General features: G+C 37.5%; 1 protein-coding gene across 2 annotated transcripts in view; it reads left to right on the top strand.

The window, feature by feature from the left end:
* The window catches only part of ACAD11 (acyl-CoA dehydrogenase family member 11), a 102,687-nt gene that overhangs the window by 2,300 nt on the left and 78,108 nt on the right, over positions 1-22,279 (top strand). For both annotated transcript variants that reach the window (XM_055321078.1, XM_055321077.1), the window contains exons 2-5: positions 3,085-3,184; positions 5,682-5,807; positions 6,396-6,557; positions 8,748-8,912. In XM_055321078.1, coding sequence (XP_055177053.1) covers positions 3,085-3,184; positions 5,682-5,807; positions 6,396-6,557; positions 8,748-8,912 — 553 coding nt within the window. The remainder of the gene's footprint in view (positions 1-3,084; positions 3,185-5,681; positions 5,808-6,395; positions 6,558-8,747; positions 8,913-22,279) is intronic.

The raw sequence follows: 22,279 nt of genomic DNA, 5'->3' as shown, positions 1-22,279 counted from the left end.
TAGCATCGGAGCATATTCTTAGGGGATCTTTTGCCCTTCTGCTTCTCATCTCCAGCTTTGTACTTTTAAGCCTCTTGGACCACATACTCAATGTTTTCCATGCTCAAACACCATGACATTGGCCTTTTAATCTTCTCTTTTCTTGATCTCTTATCTAGGGCAAATATATTTAAGATGCTGTTATCAATATCAAAAGTTACTTTAATTTGTACAAATTGAAGGGTGTAGGAGGCATATTTGTGAGTTCAAACTTGCCAAACTGGTTATTTTTAATCATTGCTCATTCAGTTTCACAGAGTAGATAGTGAAGGTCTAAGTCCACTTGGGAAGAACTGTGGTATTGCGTTTAGCCAGGATAGTCATGACTATGAAATCACCAGTGATTTCAATACCAAAGTAGTAGTTTCAGTATTACTAGGAAAAGGGATGATATCAAAGAGCAATGAATCCTGAGTATTTTCAGGTTTATCTCCAGATAAGGGACAAGATGACTGCCTACATAGCTGCAAACATAAGTAACACCCTTATCAGGATTGATGCTTTTTTCAAATTTCTTGCCTTTGGGGGGAAAAAAAAATCCTGTGGGAATTTCTAACTTTCTGAAGCTTGGAGATGCAGCTAAAACCACCCACTAGATGACCTCACAGGCCTGAGACTTCTCTAGCAAGAAGTGAAAGAAGGGTTAAAAAACCTTTTCTTCTCAATGGACAAGCTAAGTTAACTTTCTAGCTCTGTTACTCTGGTAACTTGGTAAAGGTGGTATGTCAGCTATGTGTCTAGGCAACATTACTTCTGGTAGAGTTAATATCTAATTGATAAACTGTATCTGAACTGGAAGGCCTGGAAATGAACTCTGAAGTTCAAAGTATCCCAAAGTGGGATACTTTGGGCTTCCCTGAGTGTAGCAAGTTCTTGCAACTGCTCATGTTCCTTGTTAGGCTGCTGGGAGCCATGTCCAGAGGATTGTTACTGGAGGAGGTAGCTCCTGTGGAACACGAGGCTTCTAGGCCAGGTTGGCACCCATCCTCACCTGTGTGGACTCATTTCTTAGAACCTGAGCCAACACCTAAGTGGTACAGGGGTACAGAGTCGATCCTAGCATACTGCATGGACTACTGAGATGCTTCTACTCTAGATGCTCATCTGATGCTGCCCTGCTGGAATACTGTATTTCTTGACTTCATATGCTTCCAAGTGAACCAATGCAGAGGGTAGCCTGTTAGGGTTTTGTGAGATTGATTGTCTAATCAAAGCCTTCTCCAGCCAAGTGAGTTTCCCTAACTACACACTTAAAATGCAAAGAATTCCATCTTTGTTAATTAAGGTTTGACAAATCAAAAGTGCTACCTCTTTGGTTATAGTTCACATTTCTTTCAGCACCAAATGTCTTGTCCAAGCCCTAAGCAATAGTTATGGCTCTTCGCTTATTGATGATTCTTACAGTATTGATATCATCAGTGGTTTCTAGACTATATGGTGTCCTGATGGTGTGAGTGCTTAAAGTTAGCCATTACTGTGTTCACCGTGTTGGTGATGATCTTCCCAAGGTAGACTTCTGCATTTTCGCAGGGTCTTTGTTAGAACTATGGTAGATATTTATACAGGGGAGAAGCTTTTAGTTTGGTGAGATTTTTTTTAAACAGAAATACATGTTTTTTAAATTTATTTTTCTTAATTTAAGAGACAGCATAAGCACAAGCAGGGGAGGCACAGGGAGAAGCAGGCTCCCCACTGAGTAGGGGGCCCAATGCGGGCCTCAATACTAGGACCCTGAGATCATGATCTGAGCCGAAAGCAGACATTTAACCAACTGAACCACTCAGACTCCCCTAAATTTATTTTTCTATTGAAGTATAGTGCCACTGGGATTGTTTTTGAGATAAAATTTATCATAAAATTTAAAATTTGAACTATTTTAAAGTGTACAGTTTGGTGAATTTTAGTATATTCACAATTTTGTGTCACCAATACTATTATCTAATTCCAGAACATTTCTATCACCCCCAAAAAACCCTCACCTCGCAATTCTCCCCTCCTCTCATCTCTTAGCAGCCACTAATCCACTTTCTGTTGCTATGGATTTACAGATTTTGAACATTTCATAGAAGTGGAATCATATGGAATATGTGCCTTTTGTGACTGGCTTTTTTCACTTAGCACCAGGTTTTCAAAGTCCATGTTGCAGCTCATATCAGGGATTGATTCTTTTCATTATTAAGTCCTCTTTTTCATACTGTTGGAGTCTTCAAAAGCTAGGTAATTCTAAGCTGCCCATATTGTAAATGAAGGTGTTAATTTAATGGTTTTGATATCTGGAGTGTATTTTTAGTTCATGTGAGAATTTCTGCTCACCCAGCAGGGAAATCCAGTGCCCTGGTATCTGAGTTACCTGGAGCCCTTCTGTACTTTCCTGGCCCAAGTATCTACCCTGGGACCTTGCTTACCACAGTTCCCATTGTGGAGAGCTGGGATACCCATCTTCTTGGGTACTAGCCTTGGTGAAGCATCTGGGGGTTATATCTCTAACAGTAGATGAGGGGACCCTAACCTAGCTATTAATTAACTCTTTAATTTTCTGACTAATATATACAGTCTCTCCTCCCAGCCTTTATTTATTTAGATCTAGGCATTGTTCTAGGGATACTTCTGATAAAACTCATGATTTGGGATGCCTGAGTGGCTCAGCGGTTGAGCGTCTGCCTTTTTGGCTCAGGTCGTAATCCTGGGACTCCGGGATTGAGTCGCACATCAGGTTTCCTGCATGAAGCCTGCTTCTCCCTCTGCCTATGTCTCTCTCTCTCTTTCATGAATAAATAAATAAAATCTTTTTAAAAAAATAAATAAAACTCATGATTTGCAGGGAGTGAGGTCTTCTACCTGTGTTATAGGTTCTCCACCTACCCCTGTTACCATCTGCTTTATGTCATCCAAAAACTAGTATTTTGAGCTGCTGGTAGCACCCCTCTTGGTTTTCTAGCAATGAAATAGGTTTGTTTTTATTTTGTGTTTCTTTTGACATTTTGGTAAGATTTGGGAAAGAAGAGAAATATCTTTGTAGTTGACCTTTCCTCTACTCTTACCTAGATCAGGACAGTCCAATCCAACCTTTTATCTCCAGAAAGGCTCTCAAGCCTATGTACTCAGAAAAAAACCACCTGGTTCACTACTTCCTAAAGCACATAAGGTATGGTATACAAATGCAATAATTCTTTGTTGACAAATACTTTTTATATGCAGAAAAATCATTTAAATTGGTTTTAAAAGTCCTCTCATTATTAAACAATAACACATTTTATTTCTTAGATAAAAATTTCACTTGAATTGTATCCCATTTTTAGAAAGGACTTGAGGTTGAAATCTGAGGCTGTCTTTAGGTCATTAATCTTGTGCAATACCCAGTCCTCTTATTGGTTTGATTCCTTCCTTACAATTGGCTAAAAATGCAATCCAGTGAATATTTTCAGTGCTGCTCATTTATAGATGTTTGTCTTTGGTTATATATTTTTTAATTATGTTTTTAAAATTATCTTACAGTAATATCTACTCACTGAAGGATCTTAATATATTTGCTCTGACAATCCATTGATCCTCTGCTAATAAAAAATACTTGAATAATCATTTTAAAGTATTCTCTGAACATTAGGCTTAGTGAGAATTAAAAAAGATTTGTTAAAAATTGAGTCTATTTTCAGGAAATAGCTATTATCTGTAGAATTTTAGAGAATAAAACAAGAGAAAACAAATCAAAGTCCTGGAAACTTTGAAAGCACTGCATATTTAGGATATTATCATAAACATGTTTAATAGGCGTTTCCCAGGCCAAGCTGACTGGGTTAGAGCCATTGAAGGATGGGCTTAAGATTACACTAATGGAAAAATGCAGACTCTGGCATTCTTGGTTCCATATCCAAGAAACTTGAGGATGCTAAAGATCAAAAGGTTGGGTAACTTCAAGTCTCAACATGGTAAGGCTAAAGAAGAATCCCCCCTGTGCCCAGCAGTTTATGCCCAATAAACGGCTCTCTTTCTCTCTCTTCCTGATAACATCTTATCAAAAGACTGAAAATAACAATGATCTCAGCCCAAGTATCTGGCTTAGTTGGTTTCAACTCCCTTCCTTGTTTCTAAGTCCACACTGGGGGGAAAAAAAAAAAAACCAGTGTTCTCACACTGCCGTCCACTTTATGACTCCCTGACCCATTTGTCCTTACCATCACCCACCTCACCCCCAGCACCAGGGGATTACGAACACTTCTTTCACAATCTTTGTTCCATTGACTTCTCTCACCTGGGTCCTGGTTATAGTCCTATCTCTTTCTTAGTTAATCCTTGTTAACTGCTGTTGTCCAAGAGAGCTGCATGGATTTCTCCTCCTTAGAAATGATCAGTCACTGTGGGCGCCTGGGTGGTGCACAGTTGGTTAAACATCACACTCTTGGTTTTGGCTTAAGCTGTGAGATCGAGCCTGGAGCTGAGTCCCACGTCGGGTTCTATGCTCTAAGCTCAGCGAGGAGTCTGCTTAAGAATCTGCCTCTCAAACAAACAAACAAATAAGAAGAATCTGCCTCTCCCCACCCCCATCTAAAATAAATCTTAAAAAAGAAGAAAATGATCAGTCACCACTGAGTCTGGGGCAGATGAGTTAGCATTATAGCTCTGCTATAAGCTGTGTCCTCAGGTCCTGAGTGATAGGCCCATGTATCTGCCCTGGTTGAGGAGGCCCTTTTATCTTATTTGGGTTCCTGCTTCAGTACTTGCTTGCATCTTATTGCCTCCATTCCCTGTGGTTATCTTGAGCTCCATGGTAGCCTTGAGTACCTAGAACGATTCCCCTACCCCTGCTTTAGAAATAAGTACCTCTTTTGATCTCCAGAAGGAGCTAATACTTTTTCCCTTGTACTAGCACTCTCTGTCCTCCCCCAGCACCCTATAGCTAACTGCTCAGAGCATTAGAATACAGACTTGCCTGAGCCCCCTTGGGAGTCATGAGAAAGAAAGAGTGAGCAAGCGTAAGCCAGTAAGCAAGCAGAGAACTGTTGAGAACAAAGATGTTTTTATGATAATCTGTGAAATATTGTTGTCAGGAACTGTTGCCTTCATAGTCACAGAGCCAATATTAAGCCCCATACATGTGCCTATCCCTTAGCCTAATTAAATGATCATGGTCTTTTTTTAGTGCTAGCCTACTTTATAACTGTAATAATTGCACTAAGACTACTTTTAAGGAAAATATTATCCTCTAGGTCATTTGTTGATACTGTTTCAAAATTGATTTCTAGCCTTTTTTTTTTTAAAAAAAAAAGATTTTATTTATTTATTTATGAGAGACAGAGAGAGAGAGAGAGGCAGAGACACAGGCAGAAGGAGAAGCAGGCTCCATGCAGAAGCCCAACATGGGACTCGATCCCGGGACTCCAGGATCACGCTCTGGGCCAAAGGCAGACACTAAGCTGCTGAGCCACCCAGGGATTCCCTGATTTCTAGCCTTAATCTAAGCTCACTATAGTTATTAAATGTCTGTGTTTCTGGGGTGCCTGGCTGGCTCTGTTGGCAGAGCACATAACTCTTCATGGGGTCATGAGTTTGAGCCATGTAGGATGTAGAGATTACTAAAAAATAATAATTAAAAAAAACTTTAAAGTTTCTGTTTCTGATTTTTAATAATTCATTGTCCTATTTAGATTGATAGAGAATTTAAAGTCCAGAAAGCTTTGTTCTCAGTTGGATTCCCCGTTCCCAAAACTTTATTGTACTGCAGTGATCCTTCTGTCATTGGAACAGAATTTTACATGATGGAACATGTGCAGGTAAATTCACAATCTTATTTTATTGTTACTTCTATTTTTAATTATGAATTTAGATGCTAATAAATTATAGCTTGTTAATTAACATTTTAGGTAATTAGTTTGTGTTGCAAGAGCTTAAACTTTTGTTTTAATAAGTACAGGGAATGTGAGAGAGGTGAAATAGATTAGGAACAAATTCAGTTGAGGGTGTTTAACTTATTATTAAATTTTCCTCTAGGTGGCAATAAAGAGCTATGTGTAATGGCAATAACCAAATGCTCCAGACGGAAGAGGGAAAACTACTTCCAAATCAGTCCATTAAGAACAGTAATTTCAAAGTGTTTAAAAAAATTTTTTTGCGAGTGTAACTTGAGAGTAGTTTTTTCCTTTAAGTTCAACCTGGAATGTCCTTTAGCATACATACTCTATTAAACATGTTTCCCAAATGAATGTTTTTCCAGCATATTCTACAAAGAATGGTTTTTGGTCGCAAACTGTTATCCTGATTTTTTTTTTCTTGTAGGCAAAGGGGATTATGGCACAGCAAATAATTTGTGTGAAAATATATATTTTTTTTGTTTTAAATTATTTGTTGTAATGTTTCCATAGGGTCGAATCTTTCGTGATTTCACAATTCCTGGTGTTAGCCCAGCAGAACGGTCAGCCATATATGTGGCCATGATAGAAACCTTGGCTCGGTTACATTCCTTGAATGTACAGTCATTGCAGCTGGAAGGATATGGTAGAGGTGCTGGCTACTGCAAAAGACAGGTAATACATCCACATAAAGAGCTCCTTTTCTCAAGTTCTTAGAAATAATTTACTTTATTAGTCAAAATAAAGACCTATTTTATGCTTTCTTGAAACTTGAACATAACTTTATTTTTTTTTTAAGATTTTTTTTTAAGTTTATTCATGAGAGGCACAGAGCAAGAGAGAGAGAGGCAGAGACACAGGCAGATGGAGAAGCAGGCTCCATGCAGGGAGCCTGACGTGGGACTCAATCCAGGGACTCCAGAATCATGCCCTGGGCAGAAGGCGGCCCTAAACCGCTTAGCCACCGGGGCTGCCCTGAACATAACTTTTAATATCAGCCTTATATTGGCTTGTTGTGCATGAAATAATTTTATATTTTTAGATCAGGTTTTTTCAGCCTAAGCTTCTGTAACTAACAAGATGTACATGAATGCAAATTTATTTTTTTTAATATTTCATTTATTTATTTGGCACAGAGAGAGAGCTAGGGAGAGCACAAACAAGGGGAGGCAGGAGGCAGAAGGAGATGGAGAGGGAGAAGCAGGCTCCTTGCTGAGCAGGGAGCCCAATACCGGATTCCATTCCAGGACTCTGGGATCATAACCAGGGCATCTGACCAAAGGCAGATGTTTAACTGACTGAGCCACCTAGGTGCCCCCATGAATCCAATTTAAAGCTTTTCAGCCTCTTCACTTAATTTATCAATATATTTTCTGTACAGTTTCCCCTTTTAAGTTAACATATCTCTTTAGCACAGCTGTGTGTTTAACACTTGCTGAGTACTATGTTAAATATCAAGAAAATAGAAATAAATTCTTCCCCTAAAGGAATTTATAGTCATTTTTTGAGAGACCTGTACGTGAAGCTCATTTACATGAAACTTGAAAATATAATAAAAGAGTATATAATTTAGTAGTAAATTGTTTGTTACTCATCAGGAGAGCTGTTCTATTCAGAGGATAGGTATCACTGTGCCTTTGCTCAGGTGGGGAAAGCTTTGTGGGAGAGATGTCTTGCGTTGTGTATTTATGAAAAGAGAAAATCTAGAGTGTTAGAGAAGACTAGGTGAACATTTCATACCAAAGGGACAGCTAGTCCCATGTATGGGACTATTTCCCTTTGTATGTGTGGGGGGACTGATGGAAGAGAGAAGGGAACTAAGATTTAGAGAGTACTCACTGTATGTCAGGTCCCATGGAAGGTGAATTGCTGACCTACTCTTTTTAAATCTTTGTAACAACCATTAAGACATAGGTCTTATTACCCCCATTTTATAGGTGAGGAATCAGACCAATGGGTATCAGATAACACATGAATAAGTGGCTTAGACATAATTTATACCCCGGTCCGTATGATTCCAAAGATGTAGGTCTTTACCCCCTAAATTGAACAGAGATACCGTGAGGAGTACAGAGAAAACTATAAGCTGACAAGTAATATGGTCTCAACTGATGAAGGACTGAGAATAGTTTGATTTGTTTGCATTTAATCCTAAGAAAAATAAAAAGTTCTTGCATTCCTTATACCTGATAATATATTTAGAAGATTCTGGGCGGGGGGCAGCCCTGGTGGTTCAGTGGTTTAGCGCCGCCTTCCGCCCAGGGCATGATCCTGGAGACCTGGGATCGAGTCCCACATTGGGCTCCCTGCATGGAGCCTGCTTCTCCCTCTGCCTGTTTCTGCCTCTCTTTCTCTGTGTCTCTCATAAATAAATAAATAAATAAATAAATAAATAAATAAATAAATAAATAAATAAAATCTTAAAAAAAAAGACTCTGTGGGTAATAGGAAAGGGTATTAAAATGAAAAATAAAAATCTAGTCCCCATATTTCCTTTTTCAGGGATTACTTGTTGCTTATGACCCTTCCAGAAATCTCAGAAGTCCCCTATGCCTATTTATTTGTGTATATATGTGTATATGTTTGCATACATTATTTTTTCTTCCACAAAACAGTTGCAGAATAAAGACTAGAACCCATATGTCTTGATTCCTATGCCAGTATTTTTTTTCCTGATAAAAATCTAGGTTAGTAAAATGGAACTAGATGGAAGAGATTTAAATGTTTTAGGCTTATGTGAATATTACTTTAGGCATTTGTCTTCAGCATTTAGGAATAAGACCAAATTTGATATAATCAAGTTTTGTTTTAGAATTGCTTGATCTACTTTCAGCTCTATAATTTTTCTTATTTGTATATCTTTAGGTATTAACCTGGACAGAGCAATATCAAGCTGCAGCTCATCAGGACATCCCTGCCATGAACCAGCTATCTGACTGGCTAATGAAAAACTTGCCAGATAATGACAATGAAGAAAATTTGGTTCATGGAGATTACAAACTAGATAACATTGTTTTCCACCCTACAGAGGTACTGTAAGCCATGTTTATAATAAACTAAGTAGGTCTTAGCACTTCTGATTTGGGACACAAGTACTAGGTAGATGTTCCCCTCAAGGCTCTGAAGGAGCCCAACCCAACCTCACTCTTCCCCTACCTTTTGGATTGTCTTCACCATTCAAAACTTTTAGGAATGAGTTCTGCAGATTTTCTTTCAAAGATAGCTGCCTACCTTTAAGGCCAAGTCTACCCTCAGGATACCTGATTTACTACTTAAACAGGATTTGGGAATTTACTTGCATGTCACTATTTTCTTCAGAGATGTTTTTTATCTACAAAAAATATTTAGCTTATCCATATTCTTGTTCTTTTGGTTCATTTTCACTTCCTTTTCTTATCCCATGAAGAATTTTTAATTTAAGTAATTATAAACTTAGGACAGAATTCCAAAAACCTTTTTTGAGGTTTTGAAAGAATTTTGTGAGATTAATGTGACCTTGCTCTGTGTAAATGTACACAGTATAATCTTTATTTATTAATTTTTTATAAGATTGTATTTATTCATGAGAGACACAGAGAGGCAGAAACAGAGGCAGGGGGAGAAGCAGGCTCCCCGCAGAGTGCCCAATGCAGGACTCGATCCCAGGACCCCAGGATCACGAACTGAGCCAAAGGCAGAAACTGAGCCACCCAAGCACTCCCACAGTATAATCTTTATGAAGGCTACAGAAAATTCAAAACTATAACTCTCCTCCATGAAGCATAGACAGTGAGGCCTAGGATTGGAAGAGTATGGTGGGAATGAGGAAACCACTTAGTTTTCCTCATTACCTGTATGCCATGGGACAAGACACTTGGCCATTAGTATTTTGACATTAATGTGAGAGGTTTATAGTTCCCTGAATAAAAGAGGTTTTTCTGAGTTCATTAATTTTCTCAGAATGCTAAGATGTTTTAGAGCAGGAAGAGCTGTTCTGAATTCATGTGCTAAGCTTCTAGGTTTCATGTTCTTTCCCTATAGGAAGAGGACAGGAGAAAAATAGCATTATAAATTACATTGCTGTCATAATTCAAAGTAGTATTATATGAAATCAGAGTTCAAATATAACATAAAATCAGGAGCACATTCACCAGCCAGACAGAAAACTTTTTATAGGAAAGTCAGTTTGGATAGTAAAGTTATGTGTATGTAATTATATATGTGTATGGGTAAACTTTTGTTAATGGCACTGATTAATTCTGAAATAACTTTGTTAAATATGGATTAGGAAGATTAAAAAATGCTAATAACCTGGAAAATTTTTAAAAGTTTATACCTTAAAACTTAGCAGGATCAGGCCTCTATTTGGTCTGTATCATTTGAGTCTTTAATATTTTAGGAGCCTATCTTTGAATAAGTCAGTCTTCTATGTGTTCTATGTACTTTCTTTTTTTTTAAGATTTTATTTATCCATAGAGAGGGAGAGACGCAGAGACACAGGCAGAGGGAGAAGCAGGCACCATGCAGTGAGCCGGACCTGGGACTCAATCCAGGGTCTCCAAGATCACGCCCTGGGCTGCAGGTGGCGCTAAGTGGCTGTGCCACCAGGGCTGCCCTCTTTTTTTTTTTTTTTTTTTTAAGATTTTATTTATTTATTCATGAAAGGCACAGATAGAAGCAGGGGCACAAGCAGAGGGAGAAGCAGGCTCCATGCAGAAACCCAATGCAGGACTCAGTCCCATATCGCAGAATCACGCCCTGAGCCAAAGGCAGATGCTCAACCACTGAGTCACCTGGTCATCCCTCTATGTACTTTTTTACTCAGTGCTTAAGCAAGGAAGGGAAAATTCAGGCCTAGATCTCTTGAATTTTGTGTCATCAACCAAGATGTTTACATTTAGGATTAGTTATAATATGTTGAAAGTAATGGCAAAACACTTAAGTACCATATTTTACTCCCTTTTCATTTTTAATCTCATATTAGAAAACCATTTCTTACAGGATTAAAGTTGTCAAACAGATGTCATCTTCCTTTAGATAAGCAGAATATTAAATAGTTGAAAAAGCCATTATTTTAAAAAAGAAACAACTGGTAGAGGCAGATTTCTGACATATATTATCTTTTAATGTATTAGAATTATATGGTATCTTGTAAAATGTCTTCTTTATATATATCCAATAAACCCATAATTAATAGTTAAATAAAATTTAATCAATTTCTGCCTCCTATAAATATTGTAGCTAATTTTTTTTAATTAACATGTGGTTGGCAGAGTATAAGTCAACTACTATTTATTCATTGCAAGCTATTTGCTCTAAAAGATAAAGTTGGAAAGGAAGTACAGCGCTTAATGAGCTCAAAATACAAGTGGAGAGGAAAAAGAAATTAGCTCACCGCAGTGAACCATATATACCCAAGTGTTGAAGTATGCCATACAAAGTGAACTTTAAGAGAAGTCAGAGGGAAAGATACACTGTAGACTGGCACTGAAAGCTGTGAAATATTAAAATTTAATTTTAGTTAATAGTTTATCTTTTCCACCTCATATTTTATCTTTTTTTATTTTTTAAATGTCCCCTTTATTTATTTTCTTAAGTTTACCCTCAATGTGGGGCTCAAACTCATGACCCCAAGATCAAGAATCACATGCTGTACCTACTGAGCCAGCCAGGTACCCCCCTCCACCTCCCTTTTTTAGATTTAAGAATTAAATGGGAAAATTAGGGTATGTTTCTTTTTTTTTAATAATTTTCTTTTTTTTCAAAGATTTCTGTTTATTTGATAGAGTGTGAGAGAGAGCGCCAACACAAGTAGGGCAGAAGGGCAGAGGGAGAGGGAGAAGCATACTCCCCTCTGAGCAGGGAACCCGATGCAGGGCTCCATCCCAGGACCCCAGGATCATGACCTATGCCAAAGGCAGATACTTGACTTAGCCACCCAGGCACCCTGAGTATGTTTCTTTTTTTTGTGAGAGAAAATTAAGAGTATGTTTCTTTTTGTATGAAGGCATTCCACAAATTGAAAAATGAGTCCTTGGACTATAGCAAGCTGAATATGTGTATGTATGTGCTTACCTGTTTACATCCCTATGGATATGATTGAAAGCTTATTTTCTTTGAGAATAAGGATTACATTTAATTTTTTTTTTTTTACCTTTGCCTCAAGTCTATATAGTAGATGCTCAGTAAATGGGGATCTGCTAGACTGTAACCTCCTTTAAAGCAGTAAGTGTAGCATTTATGTAGCAGGTGGTTACATGTTTCCGAATTAATCTCTCTTTCTATATCATATATTTGTGCTTAATTTTTATTCTCTAACAGTGTGACCTTAGAGCAAATAGTTTAACCTCTCTCTGTGCCTCAGTTTTTATATTAATTTGTTTTTATTGATGTGTAATTGACAAATCATATTAGTTTAGGTGTTCAACATAATGATTTGATACTTGCATATGCTATGAAATAGTAACCACAATAAGTATTGTTTCCCCTTTCACCCTATGATGTTACATAATATACTATACAATGTTATAGACTCTAGTCACCGGGGTGTACGTTGATCCCCTTATGGCTGAATTTTGTACCTCTTGACCCTCTTCTCCCATTTCACTCACATCATATCCCCCCTCTTACCTCTGGCAGCCACCAGTCTGCTCTCTTCATATATGAGTTTGGTTATATTTGTTTTGTTTGTTCATTTGTTTTTTAGAGGCCACTCTAAAAGTGAAATCATACAGTATTAGTCTTCCTCTGACTTATTACACTTATCATTATACCTTCAAGGTCTGCTCATGTTGTCACAAATGGCAAGATTTCACTCTTTTTATGGCTGAATAATATTCTATTGTACTATACCACATCTTCATCCATCCATCCATCCATCCTTCCATCAATGGATGCTTTGGTTATTTTAGCATCTTGGCCACTGTGAACAGTATGCAATAAACATAGGGGCATATGTCTTTTCTGACTAATGTTTTTTTAATTTTCTTAATATAAATATACAGAAGTAGAATTGCTGTATCATATGATAGTTCTTTTCAATTTTTGAAGAAACCCTGTACTGTTTTTTGTAGTGCTACACCAATCTAGAGTCCCACCAATGATGCACAGAAGTCCCCTTTTTTTCCATATCCTCACCAGCAGTTGTTATTTTCTGTCTTCTTGAAAGTAGCCATTATGACAGGTATGAAATAATGCCTCATTATCTTATATCATCATTCTGATGGGTGATGTTAAGCATTTTTTTCATGTGACTGCTGGTCATCTGTATGTCTGCTTTGGAAAAATTTCTATTTAGAATTTCTACCTATTTTTTAATCAGATTATTTTTATTGAGTTATATGAGTTCTTTTATCTATTTTGGCTATTAACCCCTTATTGGATATATAATTTGCAAATACTTTGTCCCATTCAGGAGGTTGCCTTTCTATTTTATTGATGGTTTCCTTTGCTATGCAGAAGGATTTTAGTTTGACGTAGTCCTATTTGTTTATATTTGCTTTCTTTGCCATTGCCTTGGCAATCAGTTACAAAAAAATACTGCCAAGAGTAATGTCAAGTAGCCTACTGCCTATGTTTTCTTCTAGGAACTATGTGGTTTTTGGTCTTGTGTTCAAGGCTTTAATCCAGTTTGAGTTAATTTATGTATGGTGTAAGATGGTGGTGTGGTTTCGTTCTTTAACATGTGGCTGTCCAATTTTCCCAATACCATTTATTAAAGAGACCATCTTTTCTCCGTTGTATATTCTTGCCTCCTTTGTCATAAATTAATCGACCATATACGCGTGAGGTTTTTTTCCCTGGGCTCTTCATTCTGTTTCATTTATCTTTGTATCTGTTTTTGTGCCAATACTGGTTTGATTATTATAGCATTATAATTTGAAATAGGAAGTGTGATGCTTCCAGCTTTATTCTTTTTCAAGATTGCTTTGGCTCTTTGGGATCTTATGTTGTTCAATACAAATTTTAGGATTCTTTGTTCTACTTCTGCATTGAATCTATCTATTGCTTTGGATAATATGGATATTTTCACAATATTCTTAAAATCCATGAGCATGGAATATCTTTCCATTTGATTGTACATCCTTCAATTTATTTCATCAATGTCTTATAGCTTTCACTGCACAGGTCTTTTACTCAGTTGGTGAAATTTATTCCTAGGTATTTTATTCTTTTTGGTGCAGTTGTAATTGTAATTTTCTTAATTTCTCTTTCTGATAGTTGTTATAATATAAAAACATAACATTGTTATGTGTTGATTTTGTATCCTGCAACTTTACTGAATTTGTTTATCCTATTAGGTTTTTTTGGTGAAGTCTTATAGCATTTCCTATATATAAAATTCTGTTCAAAAATAATGACGGTTTCACTTCTTCTTTTCCAATTTAGATGCTTTTTAATTTCTTTTTCTTGCCTTATTGCTCTGGACTTCCAATTGCTAGGATTTCCAATACTGTGTTGAATATAAATGGCAAGAGTGGGCATCCTTGTCTTGTTCCTAATTTTTAAAGAAAAAGTTTTCAGCTTTTCACCATTGAATATGTTTGCAGTAGGCTTATTATATTGAGATGCATTCACTGTAATAGCTTTGTTGAAAGTTTTTATAAATGGATGTCACATTTTGCCAAGTGTTTTTTTCTAGATCTACTTAGATGATCAAATGATCATTTTCTTAATGTGGTGTATGACATTGAATTATTTGCAGGTGTTGAACCATCCTTGCATCCCTGGAATAAATCCCACTTGATCATAGTATATGACCTTTTAAATGTATTATTGAATTTGGTTTGCTAGTATTTTGTTGAGGATTTTTGCATCTATTTCATCAGGGATATTGGCACGTATCTGCATTTCCTTAAGGTTTTTTTCTGGGGTTTTATCTTGTTCTCTTGTTTGGAACATACTCCTTTTTCCTCATTTTGCTTGATTCTCTCTCTCTTTGTTACTTCTTTTTTTTAAAGATTTGTTTATTGGGGTGCCTGGGTGGCTCAGTGATTTAGCATCTGCCTTTGGCTCAGGGTGTGATTCTGGGGTCCTGGGATCAAGTCCCACAGCAGGCTCCCCAGAGGGAGCCACTTCTCCCTCTATCTGTGTTTCTGCCTCTCTCTGTGTGTCTTTCATGAATAAATAAATAAAATCTTTAAAAAAAGAAAAAAGACAAGCATAAAAAAATAAAGATTTGTTTATTTGAGAGAGACTGTGGGGGGAGGGGCAGAGGGAGACTGAGAGAGAAAATCTCAAGCAGACTCCCACTGAGCATGGAGCCTGACAGAGGGCTTGATCTCACCACCCTGAGATCATGACTTAAGCCAAAATCAAGAGTCAGATACTTAACTGACTGAGCCACCCAGGCACCTCTGTCTTTGTTTTTATGTATTAAGCACAACTGCTGTCTCTCCCAATCTTAAAGGAGTGGTCACAGGAAGATGGGATGTATTTCAGTCTTCTGTTTATGCAGTGTCCTGGGGGTAACAGCCTGCCAAGGACTGCCTCTATGATTACGTCAGCCCTATGGAGCCCAGAAATGCAAGCACCCTGGCCACCAGAGTGAGCATTCAAGGAATATCGCTTGTGCGAACAACTTTGGCAGGGCCATAAAGGAAGGATGGACCAGGACAATACCATCCACTGGATTTACTTATGGAATGAGGCCTCGTGGGAGCATCCAGCTGGGTAGTCCTCTTGCTGAGTTCAGTGAGAAAGGGCCATGTGGTAGCACAGGGGCAGGGCAAACAGCACTAGCAAGGTAGAGGGACAGTGCAAAAATGGCACCCGCCACTCCAGCAGATGGTGTAAGATTAAGCTAATGAATCTCCTTCATATAAGATCTAAGTTTTTTTCTTTTTTTTTAATATTTTATTTATTTATTCATGAGAGAGACACAGAGAGAGGCAGAGACATAGGTCCTGCAGGACTGGATCCCAGGACCCCTTGATTCAAAGGGAGATGCTCAACCACTGGGCCACCCAGGTGCCCCAGGTCTAAGTTCTTTTCAACATGCCGTTTTTGATGAATCCCAAGATGGATAAATCTATACATTAAGAGTGGAGTCTCAGTTTTGTAGAGTCTTGGTTCTCCTGAATATGAACCATACTGGTTTTCAAAGCCAGACGTTTTGGGGGCTCATCTCTGGTGCAGATCCTAAGGATGAGAATACCTGATGTGAAGCTTGACCCCCTTACCCCTCAGAGATACAGTTCATATTTATTAGATCCCTCCTGCTTTGGGTTGCCACATTGGAGGGTAGGATTTTTGGTGACACTATGTCTCTGCCTCACCTACCCATCTTGATGTGATCTCTTTTTTTTTTTTTAAGATTTTAAGTTATTTCCATACCCAACATGGAGCTTGAACTCAGAACCCCAAGATCAAGGGGTGCATTCTCTACTGACTGAGCCATCCAGGCACCCTTGATGTAGCCTTTCTATTCTTTATTGTGGAAGAGCTATTCAGGTAGCTTTTGGGTCTTTTTCAGACAAAGTTGTTCTATATGAAGCTGAAGATTTGATGTATCTGTGGAAAGAGTTGAGGTCAGGGTCTTCTTATGTTACCGCTTGAACCACTCATTTTAACTTTATATTTTAAAATAATTATAGACTCCTAAGAAGTTGTGAAAATAACACAGAGGGTCATGTATACCTATCATCCAATTCCCCAAATGGATCTTACACTGATATAGTATATTATCAAAGCCGGGAAACTGACATGGTGTGCCTTTTAAATTGGATAAAGAGGTACCAAAATTTCAGGATTTATTGAAAAGCTAAAATGAAGTAATCAATATGGAGCAAGTAACTGGTACCTGACATGGCTCTGCTGAACTTGTTTCAATTCTCTTCTTCTTTTTCCTTTTTTCTCTATTTTGTTTTTTTCTGAGATTGCCTATCAAGCTCTATTTTTCAGACAACTATCAAGGTAGATGCAAGTATTTCATAATATGCACTAAAACAGTGATTGTAGGGAATCAGATTATAGGAGACTTCTAAGTTGTACATTTCTGTAATGAGTAAGCTTTGAGGTTTTAGCATTTTGTGTTTTTTTTTCAAAGAATAGCGTGTTTTATTTTTATTATTAGAAACACAAGAAAGAAGACAAAAACAAACTTAAATGATCAACCTCCCAGGAATGTGTGTGGTAAGCCAGTAAAGGATTACTAAAGGGTATGGCAAAACCAGAGCACATTACTCAGTTTTGTAATCCATATTTTCCAGTTACTTGTACATAAAGTATTTGAAGCATGTTTGAGCGAGTATTTCTGTAGTACAACATGCTACAGCAGTGATTAAAAGAAATCCAGCTTTTCTGAAAAATACTGTTAATTTTCTAAATATAAATCTTAACCATCTGGCAGAGAAATGCTTAAGGAATTTAATGTGTATTTCTTGAAAAACAAAAATATTTAATTAGAAACAGATAAACCTAGAGATAACTCATCTGCATTCATTAATTAGTAGTCTGATGTATTTAAGATAACAAATATATGTAATCTGGTTCCTCTGAAGTCATCTATCTTGCAGCCTCTTATATATTAACTTATGAAGAAAAAAGGTATGCAAACAAAGCTTGTATTTTTAATGGCTTTTTCTTTTTAATTTCCTTCATTATCTTTTAAATGTTAGTGTAGTTGAGGAGCATCATAGTTATACAATTTAATTTTGTTGCTAGAAAAGCTGTGGCAATTGAATTTTTCTTCACCTTTCTATAACATTTTTTTCTCAGAGAGGGAGGAGGGAGGGGCAGAGGGAGAAAGTGAGAGAAAATCTTAAGCAGGCTCCACATTCAATGGGGAGCCTCACACAGGGCTTGAGCTCATGACGCTGAGATCATGACCTGAGCTAAACTCAAGAGTCGGACGCTTAACCAGCTGAGCCACCCAGGTGCCCCTACATTACAGATATTTTTAAAATACTTTTTAGTAGGGACACCTGGATAGTTCTGTCAGTTAAATGTCTGCCTTCAGCTCAGATCATGATCCCAGGATTCTGGGATTAAGCCCAGAGTGGGGCTCCCTACTTAGTGAGGAGCCTGCTTCTTCCTTCCCCACCCCCTCACACCCGCCTGTGCGCTCTCTCTCTCTCTCAAATAAATAAAATAAAAAATACAACAATAAAATAAAATGCTCTTTAGTAAATGCTCATTGGTAATAAAGCCAGGTTTTGAACTCCAGCCTACAGACTTGCAATGTTATATAATTTTTTCTGTATTGTACTTCCTCTTCCTCTCAGAATTGATCAACTTTAGGGGTGTCTTTGTCTTTGACCACAGCCTCTTTACCTTCTATTTCTCTTGTTTCTTATACTTCCCCTGAGATGCTACAAGCTTGATTACTTTAGAATCCATGAACCCCTGGTGACTTACTTTGGCTTCTTATTCTGCCTGGCTCATGTGGGCATGATCAATTGTTTTAAAAACTATTTTCTTTATTGTCAGTTGAATTAATAATTCTTTGACTGTGAATATATACAAGTAATAGAAGAGTTACAAAGTTTTCTGACCTTAGATTACTTATTATTCCAGAATCTTCTCACCTTTTGACTTTATAGATTCTCTAATCCTAATTTTGGGTTGTTATATTTTTGCTTCATTATATAGCCATGAATCAGGTTAATGGGGTCTGGGGCACATGTATGTTGCATAATTTCATCTAGGCTGTAACTTCATCTCTTTGTAAAATCTGTGACTTTTTAAAATATTTTTTTCAAATCTTTCCCATTCTTCCCAAACTATCAAGTTGCTTTTCTCACTTAGATTCCCACTCTCAGGGCAGCCCAGGTGGTTCAGCGGTTTAGCGCCTCCTTCAGCCCAGGGCCTGATCCTGGAGACCTGGGATCGAGTCCCACCTCAGGACCCCTGCATGGAGCCTGCTTCTCCCTCTGCCTATGTCTCTGCCCCCCCCCCCCCCCGTGTGTGTCTATCATGAATAAATAAATAAAATCTTTAAAAAAAAAAAAAAAGATTCCCACTCTCAGTGTATGGTCTTGCCTTCTACTTGACTCACTTTTGTCCTTAGTCACTTTCTACCCCAAGCTATTTTCTGGGGATGACCGGCCCTTTGAAGTCCTCTTGATGTAATTGAAGACATTTCAGCACTTTACACAATATCTCTGTCATGCAGGTTGATAGGTAAGATTTTTCTTAAGCTTCATTGCAGAGAAAAGTTATCACCCTTAAGTAGCTGATTTGTTTTGAACCTGTATACACTATGGGCATTTTGACTAATCATGCTTCACACTTTATTTTGTCCACTGAAAACTCAGAGCAGTTTTTATTATCCATGCTAACAACTACATGTGACCTATCACATTTAACTTGATATAATAATCTTATCCCTAGTTTCATATTTTTATTTATTTTTAAAGATTTTATTTATTTATTCATGAGAGACAGAGAGAGAAAGAGGCAGAGACACAGGCAGAGGGAGAAGCAGGCTCCATGCAGGGAGCCTGACATGTGACTCAATCCCTGGTCTCCAGGATCAGGCCTTGGGCTGAAGGTGGTGCTAAACCTCTGAGCTACCCAGGCTGCCCCAGTTTCATCTTTTTATTTAAAATTTATTAATATCTTCTTCCCTGCCTTTTTCATCTATTTTTTGTCATGTTAGATTGCATGTGTTTCTTTTGTTTTGTTTTTTTAAGATTTTATTTATTCATGAGAGACATAGAGAGGCAGAGATGTAGGCAGAGGGAGAAGCAGGCTCACCATGGGGAGCCCATTAAGGGACTCAATCCTGGGACTCTGGGATCATGCCCTGCGCCAAAGGCAGTCCCCTCAACCACTGAGACACCCAGGCATCCCGCGTGTATTTCTTTTGTTTTGAAAAGGTAATATATATTCATTTTAATAAAATTCAGTAGTACAGAAAACATACATAGAAAAATAAAACTCAGTGTAGAAGATAATCAGCAAAATGAAAAGCTGTTGTGCTGAGATTTCAGAAAAACCATCAGCAGTCATTTTATTAATAAGTTCTTTAGCAGCAAGATGAATTAGTAAAGGTTCATTTTCACTACTAGGAGTTAGGCTGAGCTTGTTATATAGCTCTGTACACAAACAGGCATCAATGGTTTTCTGATAAACTATTGCTACTTAATTTACACTAATTGATAGACTTTGATGAACCATCAACTTTTCTCACTAGCCTTTGTTTTATAGCTTTGTGCAATTACCTAAAAAAAGTTTTTAGATATCTTGAAACCTGACTCCAGAGAAGATTCCCAGTTTTCATTGAAAAAAAAAGTGAAATCTATAGCATAAGCAAATGTCTCATCTTCTTTTCTTTGGATGTTAAGAACATAAAGACAGGGGCTCCTGGATAGCTTAGTTGGTGAAACGTCTGCATTCGGCTTAGGTCATGACCCCAGATCCTGGGATCAGGCCCCATGTTGGGCTCCCTGCTCAATGGGGAGTCTGCTTCTGTGTCCTGCCTCTCCCCGTTTGTGTCCTCTCTCTCTCTGTGTCAAATAAATAAAAACTTTTAAGTTTTTAAAAAAAGAACATAAAAACAAGTAGAATAATAAAGAGAAAAATATGTCCAGTCCTTTTTTTGTTAACAAATCTAGCTCATATAGTAATTTAGAGTACAATATAACCACAACAATAAAAGGGCTTATTAAGTCAAATCATGGGGGAGATCATGATCAATTTGTCCCTTAGTTATAATAGGGACATAGGGAATTTTTTTTTCAGTTTCAGAGGTAGAGTTTAGCAATATAATAGGAAATTTTTGAATGCACACTATACGCTAGGCTCTGTACTTATTCATGGAATGTTGGCCATCTATTATGTGCTAGGAATGTGCTATTATGTGCTAGGCCATCTATTATGTACTTTCCTAGGAACTGGTAAACAAAACAGACATGCTACTTGCCCTCAGTTAATCTTCACACTAACTCTTTGCAAGGGGTACATTATGGCTGAGAAAATTCGACGCTCAGAGAGGTTAACTAGACTATCCAGAGTTGCACAGCCATTAAATGGTGGAGTTAGGATTTGAATATGAGTCTATCTTTTTCCAAAGTCTTTGTTCTTCCACAAAGTTACAATACCGTGTACAAATGTGCCAGAGGGGTGAGGGAGTGCAAGCATATACAAAGTTATATAAAAGCATGGAACCAATAATCCGCATTGCCTCAATGAGCCTGCTATTTTATCTGGCTTGGATAATCTAGTGTAAAATGACTACTGCAGTCTTCTCACTGGCCCCCCTACAGTCTGTTCAAAACCCAGCACCCAGAGTGATCCTCCTAAAATACAAACCCTGTCAGGTCATTCCTCTGTACAGAAACCTCCAGTGGAGATTTCTCCTCCCTATACTCAATTCCTCCTTCCTTCATACCTAGAAGTAACCATAGACATTGCTATTAGTTTGGTGTAAATCCTTTCAACTTTGAGTACTGGTTTATAACCTTTTTATTTAAACATAAATAGAATCAACTACATGTATCCTGCAAATTGCTTTTCCCTTTGTATTTACAGTTGAATATCCTCTGTTTTTTTTTTTTTAAGATTTTATTTATTTGAGAGAGAAAGAAGGCACAAGCAGGGAGAACAAGAAGCTGACCCCCTGCTGAGCAGGAAGCCCAAGGTGGGGCTTGATCCCAGAACCCTGGGATCATGACCTGACCTTAAGGCAGACACTTAATTGACTGAGCCACTTAGGCACCCTGAATGTCCTGTGTTCTTAACATGAGATATATATTCCCTTGATATGTATTGTTATAAAGTAGAATGAGGAAAGTTTTCTGTTTTATGAATTCCACATCACATGACTTTTATCATGCTGCTGTATAATTGTGAATTTTATAGTCATAAAACAAATAACATCTTTTATAACAATTATACTTTTATAGCTATAGCATGAAATAATTCATTTTTTTAAATGCCATTGCTTTGGAGCATCTGGCTAGCTCAGTCGGTAGAGCATGTGACTCTTGATCCTGGGGTCATGAGTTCAAATCCTGTGTTGGGTGTAAAAACTACTTAGACATCTTAAAAAAAAAAAAAAGTGCCCAGAAAAATACAGTTGCCATAACAGTGTCATATTTGTTATGCAGTAAGATTTATCAACAGAGCAAACTCTTCTAACTATACATGACATGACATAGATGCTTCAATTATAATTATAGAATTTCTTCTTTACCATAGTAACCCCTCAGTTGAGCAATTTCAACTGCTTTTGCCTCCCCTCATTAATAGAGATATTAGGCTATATAAAGTAAAATGCAGGAGAACTGATGGCCAATAATGGAGCCAGAAGACTTGGCTCTACATATTCAAGGCTAATTAATTATTAGGTAAATGAGATGTTACATTGTAGGTAAAGACTACAAACTACGGCTCAGATTTGTTTTTGATAGGAAATAGGATTTCATTTATTTCCCTGTTTTAGTTTTGTATTAAATATGTTAAAACCTTTTCAT

The sequence above is a fragment of the Nyctereutes procyonoides genome, unplaced genomic scaffold (assembly GCF_905146905.1).
Source record: "Nyctereutes procyonoides isolate TBG_1078 unplaced genomic scaffold, NYPRO_anot_genome, whole genome shotgun sequence".
NCBI lineage: Eukaryota > Metazoa > Chordata > Mammalia > Carnivora > Canidae > Nyctereutes > Nyctereutes procyonoides.
This window is presented reverse-complemented; position numbering and strand designations above follow the sequence as displayed.